The 13,424-nt window shown below is 39.2% G+C and overlaps 1 protein-coding gene and 1 pseudogene across 1 annotated transcript; one reads left to right on the forward strand and one right to left on the reverse strand.

Moving 5' to 3' along the window:
• The first annotated feature begins 10,190 nt into the window (after positions 1-10,190).
• LOC129766000 (jerky protein homolog-like) lies at positions 10,191-11,748 on the forward strand. The gene is made up of 2 exons (XM_055766461.1): positions 10,191-11,364; positions 11,423-11,748. Exons 1-2 carry the CDS (start codon positions 10,191-10,193, stop codon positions 11,704-11,706), a joined length of 1,458 nt encoding a protein of 485 aa, XP_055622436.1. The 3' UTR covers positions 11,707-11,748.
• Positions 11,749-11,808: 60 nt separating this feature from the next.
• On the reverse strand, positions 11,809-12,698 carry LOC129770983 (H/ACA ribonucleoprotein complex subunit 2-like protein; annotated as a pseudogene).
• Positions 12,699-13,424: the final 726 nt, after the last annotated feature.

Consider the following 13,424-nt stretch of genomic DNA (forward strand, 5'->3'; position numbering starts at 1 on the left):
CTAATTGCATGAGCGATTTTCATATTTCGGTTTCACATGGAGGTGTTCACATTTAACATGGAGTTTAAAGTTAGCCACTATTCGACTATATAACTGGACCGAGTTGTAAACAACAGTAATTGACAGAAACAAAATATGAGGGATTTGACGTTTTAGTCATACCCCTGGGTAAATTGGTAATTCGCGATGACAGTGGCCTGTTGTCGACGTCTGGTGGCGACTTCAGATTAGTGCCATAATTTGGGTCCCAAACTCGTTAGTGTAATCTCTATCAGATCAGAAAACACGAAACCGGTTTTTTAAATTTTAAAATTTGAATGAATATTTTCACATCATGTTATTTAATTACTTGAAGCACGTATCTCTGACTTTCATTCAACCATATATCTATACAATTCCAACATTGTTACTGATGTTTTTCATTAAAATATAAAGTTGTCTTCATAAACAATTTTCATATGAGACTTTTTCATCACCTGCAAACAAAATTTTTTAATTTAAATTTAATTTAAAAATAATTTAATTTAAATAGAATACTAATTTGATATGGAAAAGCTAGTTCTCATTCATAATTTTAGTTTTGAAATTAGCTACTCTTTGACGCTACCCTAAACTAGTAAACGAAGCTCAATGCGCATCGCTGTTTTGAAGAAAACAAATACTTTTGACGTTTGAGATGTTGGCATCAAAAACATGGTGGGTGCCGTATAGCTGCTTTTACCTTCAAGTGCGCTTCACATACAACCGTCACGTCAAGTTACGTCAGTTATTCTACCATGCAATTCTTATGAAAACATTCACATACACCGGCAGCGTAACGACTCGTCAGCATACGTTCAAAAAAAAGACGGGTGGGTAATGTCGGGGACATAACCGGAGTGACGTAGGACTATACAAAGGGGACAGCTTTTGTTAAATATATTGTTTTATTTTCTTCTCCTACGTGAATACCTACCTATATACCTGAAAATGGATTAGTTTACTATTTACTCTTTATGAATATGTTGATGGTTCTGAACAGAACCTTTGGTGTTGTTTTTTTGTTATCACTCGATATTCCCATCTTGTTCGGTTAAACCTTCCTGTTTAGCTATTGCGTTTGCCATTCGCCACAGCTTTCACAGTTGGAAAATTTCTTCCCATCCAGCTTGTGACATATTGTTCAGTAAATTACATTTAATGCGACGTGCCGGAGAAACACTTTGCCACTCACTGAAACTAATTGTTGCCTTGATGAGCGCCGAACCGAAGCTGCTCTGTTCTTGATGCGGGTTTTCTGATTGTCGTGAGCAGTTTTGCAAGCCAACTCGAGCACTCCGACAGCCGAAACTCTATAATCGCTGTTAGGTATACTGGTGCTCCGGCACCAATCCGTTCGGCCTAGTTACCCTTGCGGAGCAATCAGTGAATGCGACCAACAGGGAACTGGAGACCTGCACGGTTCGAGTGAGATTTTGCCTTTCCCTTAACTTGTCCTCCTTTGTTACGTCCACGATGCCGATGCCGTACAACCACACGGGTTTACGGTTTGATAGAAAATAAGATATTTTTTTGGGGTCCGCGTGTTTTATACTCTAGCGGTACACACTCACAGGATAGAGACAAATCGGCAGACTCAGCCAGAGGGGCGAGTCCAACGAGACGAACGAATAAGCCTTAAAAGGGAGCGATGGCAAAAAAATACATTCATTACGATTTGTTCGCTCGTTGGATTCACATGCAGGCTAAAAAGGGTCCTTTTCAGGATCACAAAATTATCTTCAATCTAAAGAGTTTATTGTTTTGTTATCACTCGATATCCCCATCTTGTTCGGCTAAACCTTTCTGTTTAGCGATTGCATTTGCCACTCGCCACAGCTTTCACAGTTGGAAAATTTCTTCCCATCCAGCTTGTGACATATTTTACAGTAAATTACATTCAATGGCACGTCGCATTACCACCACTCAGTATCGGATTGGAGGTAATTTTAACCTGTAATTGAACATTTGCGATGACAGTGGTACAGTGTCGACTTTCAATGTGGGGTCATAATTTGGACCCCGAACTCTATGTTTACAAAAATGCCCAACTAAATATGTCGCATTACAGATCCGTCCAATTAGCTAAATGTCGAGATAAGTGTAAATTACTGTACTTTCAATCTAGAAGCAATTTATGAATTGGTGAAAATCAATAAGCTCAGAACAACTGCCAAATTCACATACTCATCATATTCTGGCAAACAAATTATGAAAAAATCAATTTGTGTTTTATTATTATTTTGAATATTGTTTTAGAAAGCATTGAACTGTATTTCCTAAACTCTTTTTTGGAAGGTTTAATGGCCCTGAAAAGCGCCTTGTTTTATGGAATGCCATTTCGAACGCCCTCGATGCCGCCTTGTTCTGGTTTTCCCACCAAAGCAGATTGTATAAAGAACAAACTTTTTTCTTCCGCTACCTGCTGTCGTTTTGCGATTGCGTTTGCCACTCGCCACTCGCTGCAACTGCCTGTTGTCTTGATGTCCACCGAACCGAATGTGTTCTGTTCCGAATGTGGGTTTTCTTATCGTCGCGAGCAGTTTTGCCAGCTAACTCGATCACTTCGGCGGCCGAAACTATATAACGCCGGCTAGGTGGACTGCTGCACTGGTACTAAAGCGCTCGGCCTAGCTACCCTTGCGGGGAACTCCAGATCAACACGGTTCGAGCGGGATTTTGCCTTTCCCTTCACTTTTCCTCCTTTACCATGTCCAGACATGGCTGCTTGGGTTGGTTTGTTGATGTGTTGTGATGCGAACCGATGTGGTGTACGATTTGAATGAGAATGATCGTTACGGCAGCGGAGCGGGGATTTTTAAGCTGACTGGCTGGCTCGAGAATTACGCATGTGTGAGACTGCGACCAATGTTTCGTTCATTTTTTTCTTTTTCCTTTCCAATCGTGCTTCATTCTATTTCGCTGCTGCTCTGGTTGCCCGTTTTGGTCGGTACGATTTGAGGAGCACAAAATGGACCAATCAAAAATGGGCACATAGTGAATTTTGAGAATGCTTGATATTTCACAATTATTCAATTATTTATCTCAAGAAAAATGAAATGTTATTCGTTATGATAGACGCGTAGATATATTTCCTATCAATTGATGCAAAAACCTTTGCGATCTATTGAGAAATGCTCGAGTTATAAGCGTTCCAAATCTTGCATTTTTTCCTACTTGTGCAGTGCCTAGATTTCCATTTCACCCCCTATATCTTCCGGTTAGACGTAGTCCTACGTCAAAAAAACGACCGGCAGGATTTGTAGAAAAGAATAATTATCGGAGACGGACGGCTCGTTGGGTTTTTGTCTGGTTTTTGGACATAGGACTATGTCTTTGATTTCTATATAGAGGGGTCACTCTACGAAAAATGTAACGATTCATTAAGAGTTTTGAAACGCATATTACTCAAAATAGTTATTGCGACATATATTGTGTTATTTAATTAAATTTAATTTAATTTATTTACACCGTCTTCGCTTAATTCGTACAGACTGATATGAATATTTCTTATTTTATCTCCTAATTCTACTAATAAATTCATGTTTCGACATTGTTAGATCAAAATCTTCCCCTACTTCATTGAACACGCGGAGACACGAGTCGAAAGGACTATTATGGCCGTAGTTAGTTCTGTGGGAAGGGAAGCCATGCGTTTATTTTTGTCAACAACGAGGATGTTTGGTATAGTATCGAATGCTTTAGCAAAATTGATATATATAGAGTCAATCTGTTTTCTTGATTCCATCTCGCGACTCAGGGTGGATACGTTACACATCAAGTTTGTAGTTGTTGACCGGTGCATCATGAAACCATGCTGGTTTTCAGAGATGAATGGCAAGACTGCGTTATAGAGAACGTTGTACACCAATTTTTCAAAAACTTTGCTGAGGCTGCAAAGTAAAGAAACAGCTCGATAGTTTGAAACGCGGTGACAGTTGCCAGTTTTGTGGATTGGTACAATGATTGCCATTTTCCATGCTGATGGAAATATCCGATCTTGCAGTGAACGATTGAATATATACGAAATTGGTGCTGCGAGTGTAGCACTACATTTCTTCAAGAGCAATGCCATCCGAACCAGAACCTTTCATAACGTCGAGATCCTCTAGAACCTTTAGAACTTCGGCAGATGAGCGTAACAATCGTGGCGTTGTACCGGGGATCCTTTGCTGAATACACTTTCAAAGAACGTAGCGAAGAGGTCTGCTGCTTCTGTGTTGTTGTGAGCATTTACTCCATCGTAGTTGATGTTATTTGGGATACGGTTATTTGAATGTTGTTGCTTAACGAAATCCCAGAAATGTCAGGGATCTTGCTTAACTCTTGCTTGGATCCTTGACACATAATTCTCGTGGGTTGATTGGAGTAATACTTTGTAGGATGCTTCCAATTGACGAAGATTGGATCTGTCGACGTCAGATCGTGACAGAAAAAATCGTTTGCGGGATTTTCTGAGGTTGTTGCGCAGATTACGCAAGTTCGGTGTCCACCATGGTTGATTGAAACTTGAGATAATCGATGGTCTTCTTCTAGGTACACGATCGTTAATTGTTCTCTGCAGTTTGTCGTAGAACATCGCCACTATTACATCTAATGATCCATCCTGCAGTAGCACTTCCCAGTCGACATCACCAAGTACGTTGTTCGGTAAACTGAAATCACATGTCCGAAAGTTGAAATAGCGCTTATCGTCTCGGACGTCTGGTAGAGAAGACGTGTCACAGCACTTTTCGATTAATAACATAAGCGGCACATAATATTTGCCTACCGATAGCAGTGGAGACGGGAGGAAGTACCAGGTCGAGATACTCTGGTAAATTGACGAATGCCAGGTCCAGCAATCTACCATTACAATTAACGAAACTGTTGATTTGACGCAAACTAATAGTGAACAGTGTATCCACAAGAATTTGTTCATGCACGGGGATTACGTTTGGTGGAATATAACTGTTTGTAGCCTCATCGAACTGCCATTTCAAGTTAGGAAGATTGAAGTCTCCTACTGATATAATTATATCCGTTATAGTAGCGTGGTTTAGGATAAACTGAATGGCGTTAACGTGTGCGGAATAAAGTTCGGGGCTAGAATTTGAAGGTAGGTAAATTGCAACAATGTAGAGGGATCGCCCATGTAGACGGATACGAACTGCTACCAGCTCCAGCATATCACAATGTGTCAAAAACACAGATTCACAGTTAAGGTGATTTCGAATCGCTACCAACACTCCTCCACCACGTGAATGTTGGTTGGTTGGTTGGTTGGTTGATTCGTTTCGGTAGCATCGGAAGAATACACGTTCTTCCGATGCTAATTTCAGCTCAACCAATGTCAGCACGGAGCCATGTTTCCGTGAAAATGAGCACATCATAATCACAACTACAAAAGAAAGACGAAAACAAGTTAGCCGTTATGAAGTACTCTTATTTGAATTTTTGAATACTGAATACAATAGCCAGAAAGCGGTGGATTGTTTACTCGAAAATGAGAGCGAGAGATATTAAACACAAGCGCCTAGAGTTTTGTATTCTCTTAAGTATTTTAGTGGAGTTCAGTTAATACAAGTACTTCATTTGGAAAGAGGCGTTTTACGTGAAGGAAAAATGAATCCCAAAAGTCGTACTGTTAAAGTTAACAAACCATGCAAAAGCGTATTGCACTTAGAAAAGACGGGTGGGTAATGTCGGGGACATAACCGGAGTGACGTAGGACTATACAAAGGGGACAGCTTTTGCTAAATATATATTTCGATTATATTGTTTTATTTTCTTCTCCTACGTGAATACCTACCTATCTACCTGAAAAATGGATTAGTTTACTGTTTACTCTTTATGAACATGTTGATGATTCTGAAAAGAACCTTTGGTGTTGTGTTTTTGTTATCACTCGATATCCCCATCTTGTTCGGTTAAACCTTCCTGTTTAGCTATTGCGTTTGCCACTCGCCACAGCTTTCACAGTAGGAAAATTTCTTCCCATCCAGCTTGTGACATATTGTTCAGTAAATTACATTTAATGCGACGTGCCGGAGAAACACTCAGTGTCGCATTGGAGGCGATTTTAACCTGTAATTGAACATTTCCGATGACAGAGGTACAATTTCGACTTTCAATGTGGGGTCATAATTTGGACCCCGAACTCTATGTTTACAAAAATGTCGCATTACAGATCCATCCAATTAGCTAAAAGTCGAGCTAAATATAAATTACTGTACTTTCAATCTAGAAGCAATTTAAGAATTGGTGAAAATTGAATAATCGGGGAAGTCCCCAACCATCAATAAGCTCAGCACAACTGCCGAATTCTCATACTCATCCTATCCTGGTAAACAAATTATGAAAAAATCAATTTGTGTTTTATTATTATTTTGGATATTGTTTTAGAAAGCATTAAACTGTATTTCGTTAATTCTTTTTTGAAAGGTTTAATGGCCCTGATAAGCGCCCTGTTTTATGGAATGGATCAAATTTAAAAAACATAGTACTCGTGGTTTAAAAAAAACCATTTCGAACGCCCTCGATGCCGCCTTGTTCTGGATTTGCCACCAAAGCAGATTGTATAAAGAACAAACTTTTTTCTCATGCTACCCGCTGTCGTTTTGCGATTTTGCCACGTTTGCCACTCGCCACTCACTGCAACTGCCTGTTGTTGTCTTGATGTTCACCGAACCGAATGTGGTCTGTTCTGAATGTGGGTTTTCTTATCGTCGCGAGCAGCTTTTCCACTTCGGTGGCCGAAACTATATAACGCCGGCTAGGTGGACTGATGCACTGGTACTAACGCGCTCGGCCTAGCTACCCTTGCGGGGAACTCCAGACTAACACGGTTCGAGCGGGATTTTGCCTTTCCCTTCACTTTTCCTCCTTTGCCATATCCAACCATGGCTGCTTGGGTTGGTTTGTTGATGTGTTGTGATGCGAACCGCTGTGGTGTATGGTTTGAATGAGAATGATCGTTACGGCAGCGGAGCGGGGATTTTTAAGCTGACTGGCTGGCTCGAGAATTACGCATGTGTGAGACTGCGACCAATGTTTCGTTCATTTTTTTCTTTTTCCTTTCCAATCGTGCTTCATTCTATTTCGCTGCTGCTCTGGTTGCCCGTTTTGGTCGGTACGATTTGAGGAGCACAAAATGGACCAATCAAAAATGGGCACATAGTGCATTTGGACAATGCTTGATATTTCACAATTATTTAATTATTTATCTCAAGAAAACTGAAATGTTATTCATTATGATAGATGCGTAGATATATTTCCTATCAATTGATGCAAAAACCTTTGCGATCTATTGAGAAATGCTCGAGTTATAAGCGTTCCAAATCTTGCATTTTTTCCTACTTGTTCAGTGCCTAGATTTTCATTTCACCCCCTATATCTTCCGGTTAGACGTAGTCCTACGTCAAAAATTCTCGGTCGAAAATTACCAAATACATTTGGCATTGCAAACATTAATAGAATGTACAAATTTTTTGTACATATTGTGTATTGTGCAATGTATTTGAGGGACTCAGAAGGAAAGGGATGTATGTGACTTGGTCGATTCTCTCTTCATCAAATTTTTCTTTCTTTAATAACTGTGCTGCAAAAACGTTTCAATTTGGGTTCAATATAGAAACTGATAGAAAAGCTCTAACCTATTGTCCAAATTGCCAAATACAGCTAGGAATGTATTTGCAGCTAAGTTATGATCATAAGAGAGAGTCGATGAAGAGAAGAGCAAGCATTTCTCTTACACCCATTTCATTTTAAGCCGTTTCACCAAAGTGATTTCTTCGGATATATTCACTACATCATGTCATGTATTTCATATTCTTCATTACGAAATCCATATCCATGGCACCTATCGGTAACGAATTATTATCGAAACCACGATTTTCGCTAAATGCTCCTTTCAGTTCGGCCTGTAAAAAACTTTTCTGTACTCTAATCCAACAAATTTGGAGCCCTGAAAAGGGCCGTTGATTATATGCTAAGCTAATATAGCACGCTCTCCTCGGATACGATGGGCCAGCTGGATGTCCTTGGGCATGATGTGACGCGTTTTGCATGGATAACACACAAATTGGTATCTTCGAATAAGCCTCCTGCAGCGTCATAACCGCGGAACTTTGGAAGCGCAAGTCGGTTTTGAAGTCCTGAGCAATTCCACGAACCAAATGCTGCAAAGGTAGCTTGCGGATCAGCAATTCGGTCGACTTCCGATAGCGATGAATTTCACGCAAAGTTCCCGGTCGATAGCGATGTGGCTTCTCCACCTATCCTGCTACTGGTGCGCTTATCCGAGCTGACTTCGTGTGCCTTACCACCGAATAGAGATGTGCCATCCGCTCATGAGCTGTTCCGAAGAATCGACTCTTTGAAGTGAGTTGACGCGGAACAGCTCGCAAAAAAATCAAACAGCTCTTCAGCTCACTTTGATGATGATGAAGGAGAGAAAAGAGCTGTAGAATTGAAGAGAGTGTGTGAGCTGTAAGATTCAAATGAACTGACCGTCTCTCGCTCTTCGTGTTAAGACATCAGTTTAGTTTCATTTGTCCCTCGTCTTTTCAACTGTTATATTCGCGTTGACGGCATTGAGCTTTGTTTACCAGTTTAGGGGGCGCCAAAAATAATAATTGGCTCTCAGGCAGAATGAACACGTTTTTAAAATTCAAATTATTAATGAAAATTAACTTCTGTGTATCAAATGAGTATTCTATTTCAATGAAAAACACTTTGTTTGCAGGCGGTGCAAAAATCTCATAAGATTTTTTTTTTTTGAAGAAAACTTTCTATTGTAATGTAAAGCCTCAGTAAAAATGTCGGAAATGTTGTACTCGCCGAGTCTGTTGTAAATAATAGTCTGGAATACGTGTTTCAAGTAATTAATAATATGGTGTGAAAAATTTCATTTGAATTTTAACATTTTCAAACTGGCTTCGTGGATATCGAGTTTGGGACCCAAATTGAAAGTCGGCACTGACAACTGAGCTGAAGAGCTGTTCATAAAGAACAGCTCATTTAGATGAGCTGATATGATCAGAGCTGTTCATCATGATGAGCTGATTTGCACACCTCTACCACCGAATGACTAACGAGCTGTCTGCGAAAGACTAACGAGCTCGAGTCCTCACGGTGCGAGAGTAGAGTAAGAAATGAACGAAAGCAAAGGAAGCGTCATTTTATAAAGCATAAAAGAATAGAATCTAAATCCCACCCTTATTATATTCGTGAGTATACAGTAAGCTTATACAATAAAGAGGGTGGGGTTTACATTCGATTCTTTTATGTTTTATAAAATGACACTTCCCTTGCTTTCGTTCATTTCTTACTCTACTCTCGCACCGTGAGGACTCGTTTCATCGGGACTAAGCAGACAGCTCGTTAGTCTTTCGGTGGTAAGGCACCACGAAAGCAGCTCGGATCGTCAGTTTCAGATACAATTTTTGTATGGGATTTTCTGACCACTTGCAGAAAAAAAGTGATTTGCATTCACATAGAATACTAATTTGATTTGGAAAAGTTAATTTTCATTCATAATTTACACTTTAAAACTCCGTTTTTCCTTCTCAAAAACACATCATAATACAGTAATTTACATTTAATGCGACATGCCGAGGCACCACTCAGTGTCGCATTAGAGGAGATTGTGACCTGTAATTGGACATTCGCGCTGACAGTGGTCAGTGTCGACTTCTGGTGGCGACTTTCAATTCGGGTCCCGAACTAGATAGTGTAATCTCTATCAGATTAGAAGGCACGAATCCAGTTTTCAAATGTTAAAATTTGAATGAAAATTTCTACATCATGTTATTTAATTACTTTAAACACGTATTTTTGACTCTTATTTAACCGTTTGTCTATACATTTCTGATATTTTGACTGAAACTTTTCATTATATATAATATGAAATTGTCTTCAAACACAATTTTCGTTCGAGATTTTTTCACCACCTGTAAAAAAAGTGTATTTCATCTCAAAAGAATACAAATTCGATACGGATAAGTTAATTTTTATTCATTATTTTAATGTTGAAAACGTGTCCATTCCGCCTGAAAATTAATTACTATCTTTGACGCTCCCAAAATCGTGAAACGAAGCTCAGTGCCGTCAACGCGAATATCAACAAACACAGCACAAACGAAAAACAGAATGTGAAAAACAAGTTAGAACTAGAAAAGAAAAACAGCAAAATGGACTCAACTTTCGTAGACATTGGTGAAGAATACATGCAGGCAGAATATTTAGATGAACATTTAGAAGATGTACTATCGGCCAACATTCATTCGAGCTGTTCTATTGCTTTAGAACAAATCACTGCCAGTGAAGCTAACAGCAAGCCCGATAAACATAACCGTCCAGTGAAATACAAGAGACGAAAGTATAATGTCCTCACCATCAAAGATAAGAACATAGTCTTGGACCTGCTAAATTGTGGTAAGACTGTTCTACAAGTGGCTGACGAAACGGGCCTTCCACGGTCGACGGTTTACGGAATCAAGAAGCAAGAAATAGCATTGCGGCATTGCAAGACGATGGCCAACAAAACGATCCAGTTTCGCAAACGGATAAGACTTCCGACGCATGTATTGCTGAATGAAGCCGTCTTATTGTGGTTCTACGGAAAACGTCAGAAACACATACCGATATCAGATGCACTCTTATGTGAAAAATGCAAGCTTCTCCACGAAACATCGAGCACGACGCCCGATTGTCGATTTAGAGCAAGTTATGGTTGGTTACGTAGCTTCAAAGCTAGAAACGGGATCAGAACGTTAACTGTCTCTGGAGAGAAACTTGACGCGGATATTGCTGCGGTTGAACCATTTAAGAATAAATTGACAGAGATTATAACTTCAAACAACTATAGTGCTGATGATATTTATAACGCTGATGAGACGGCATTAGTTGTAAAGGCCTTGCCTTCAAAGTCATTGGTTAGTTTTAGCGAAAAAACTGCACCCGGACGCAAGTCTTTGAAGGAGCGACTGACAATTACACCTTGCAGCAATGCAAGTGGTAGCCACAAATTACCATTACAAGTGCTTGGCCGCGCAGCAAATCCTAGATGCTTTAAAACGCAAGGCGTGCCTGATGGGATACACTATTTTTCAAATAAGAAAGCGTGGCAAACTAGTGCGACGTTTACTGATTGGTTCTACTCCCTCTTCGTTCCTGAAATCAAACGGAAGGCAGCTGCACAGAATAGACCGGCTAAAGCGCTTCTAATTTTAGATAATTGCACCGCACATTGCAGTAAAGATAAGTTTCAAGTGGATGACGCAGAAATTCAGGTGATCTTCCTTCCTCCAAATGTGACAAGCATTCTGCAGCCTATGGATCAAGGCATCATCAATGCTTTTAAGGGTAACAATGTCATTACATTTTCGAGTCCAAGATAGTGAATATTATTTTTATTTTTTAGTTATCTACAAATCGAATTTTCTGCGCCGTGTTCTGTTGGAAACTGACAGCGATTGTCCAGTCACAGAAGTTATCAAATCATTTAGCCTTTATGACGCTATTCAACTAGCGACTGATGCGTGGGCCACTATAACTCCAGAAACGATTGCTAACTGTTGGCGCAATCTCTTAAGTGTCAGTCAAGATCAAAACTATAACTCGTTCAACGATTTCACAATTTCATCACCAACAAGTGACCCCCGCGTGTTGCTTTCTAAAGTAGTGCAACTCGTTGATCCAAACTAAGTACTGACCGAAGAAGAAGTTCAAGAATGGCTAAGCAACTCAGACAACATAGTGAATAGTGAATTGTAATTAGGTATATGGCATGATAACAAAAATACAAAATAATTGATTGTAACACCATAAGTTGTCTTGATTGGAAAAATGGTTGAAACACTCTTAAAAATTTATCGTGTTGTAAAAACTCGCACAATGGTATATTCGTGTTGACGGCATTGATTTTTCACTTTTAGTTTATCGAACTGTTCTTGATAATCGGGCTGCTCTCGGATTAGCATTGTAACTGTGCCTCGTTTCACACCCATTGCTGCTCCCGAGTCTTTCCGACTCGGCGTATAGCAATATGGGATATTGCGTTTCTCACAAACAGTTGGCAAGCGACACATGATTTCCACTTTTCTGCAGCGAAAATAACAATTCTGTAAAAATTGAGATGCGAATTAGAGACTTCCGATTAGATATATGACTTTATTAGACTTTTTTGTAAATTGCAACACCCATTTCAACACACAATATACACATTGCTTACCCTGTTTCATTATTCCGCGGACGCACTTGAACATCCCTTAATCCATAACATAAATAAGATTTGTGTTTTGAGGCTGCAATGAATTAATATAGATAAGAACACGCGGAAATAGCATTAAAATATCCATCTAAACCTTTTTTGATAAGTTTATGAATGTTCTTGGTTAATTCCTTCGGCGCCATGGGCTGAGCGATTGCATTCGTATTTTTAAGTTTCACATCGTATCCTTCCTTAACGATAGTTGTGTCGATTTCGGCATCTGGTTTCTTTACCTTTATATTTCCCATTACTATTTCGAAATCAGTGGATAGTTTTGTTGGCCAACGCCTTGCAATGCCTCAATGCTATTTCTTGCTTCTCGATTCCGTTAATTCTCGACGGTGGAAAGTGGTTCGTCAGCCACTTGTAGAACACTCTCACCACGATTTATCAAAATGTTATCTGAGTCCATTTTGATGTTTTTCTTTTCTGGTTCTAACTTGTTTTTCACATTCTGTTTTTCGTTTGTTGATATTTGCGATGACGGCACTGAGCTTCGTGTCACGATTTCGGGAACGTCAAAGATAGTAATTAATTTTCAGGCGGAATGAGCATGTTTTCAAAATAAAAATTATGAATAAAAATTAACTTATCCGTATCAAATTAGTATTCTATTTAAATGAAAAACACTTTTTTACAGGTGGTGAAAAAATCTCATACGAAAATCGTATTTGAAGATAATTTTATATTATATATAATGAAAAGTTTCAGTCAAAATATCAGAAATGTATAGACAAACGGCTACGTAAGAGTCAAAAATACGTGTTTAAAGTAATTAAATAACATAATGTAGAAATTTTCATTCAAATTTTAACATTTGAAAACTGGATTCGTGCCTTCTAATCTGATAGAGATTACACTATCAAGTTTTGTGCCAAATCGAAAGTTGCCACCAGACGTCGACACTAACCACTGTCAGTGCGGAATTTTCTCTGTCCAATTAGATGTAAACATGTCCAATTAAATGTGTCGCATTACAGGTATGTCCAATTAAAAAAATGTCGCATTAAATGTAAATTACTGTATAACTATCATTTCCCAAAAGCGGCGCACGAAGCTCTATGCCATCAACACGAATTGACGGTTGTTTGTCATGTCTGTTAGTATTAGTGCAATTCAGGCAATTTCTCTCATGGCAATCAGTCTCATGTAG

Source organism: Toxorhynchites rutilus, chromosome 2 (genome assembly GCF_029784135.1).
Source record: "Toxorhynchites rutilus septentrionalis strain SRP chromosome 2, ASM2978413v1, whole genome shotgun sequence".
In the NCBI taxonomy this organism is placed as follows: Eukaryota; Metazoa; Arthropoda; class Insecta; order Diptera; family Culicidae; genus Toxorhynchites; species Toxorhynchites rutilus.

Coding starts and splice junctions, on each gene's coding strand:
- LOC129766000 (XM_055766461.1), top strand. CDS start 10,191: ATGGACTCAACTTTCGTAGACATTGGTGAAGAATACATGCAGGCAGAA. Junction 11,365..11,422: donor CATCATCAATGCTTTTAAGG/GTAACAATGTCA, acceptor TTTATTTTTTAG/TTATCTACAAATCGAATTTT.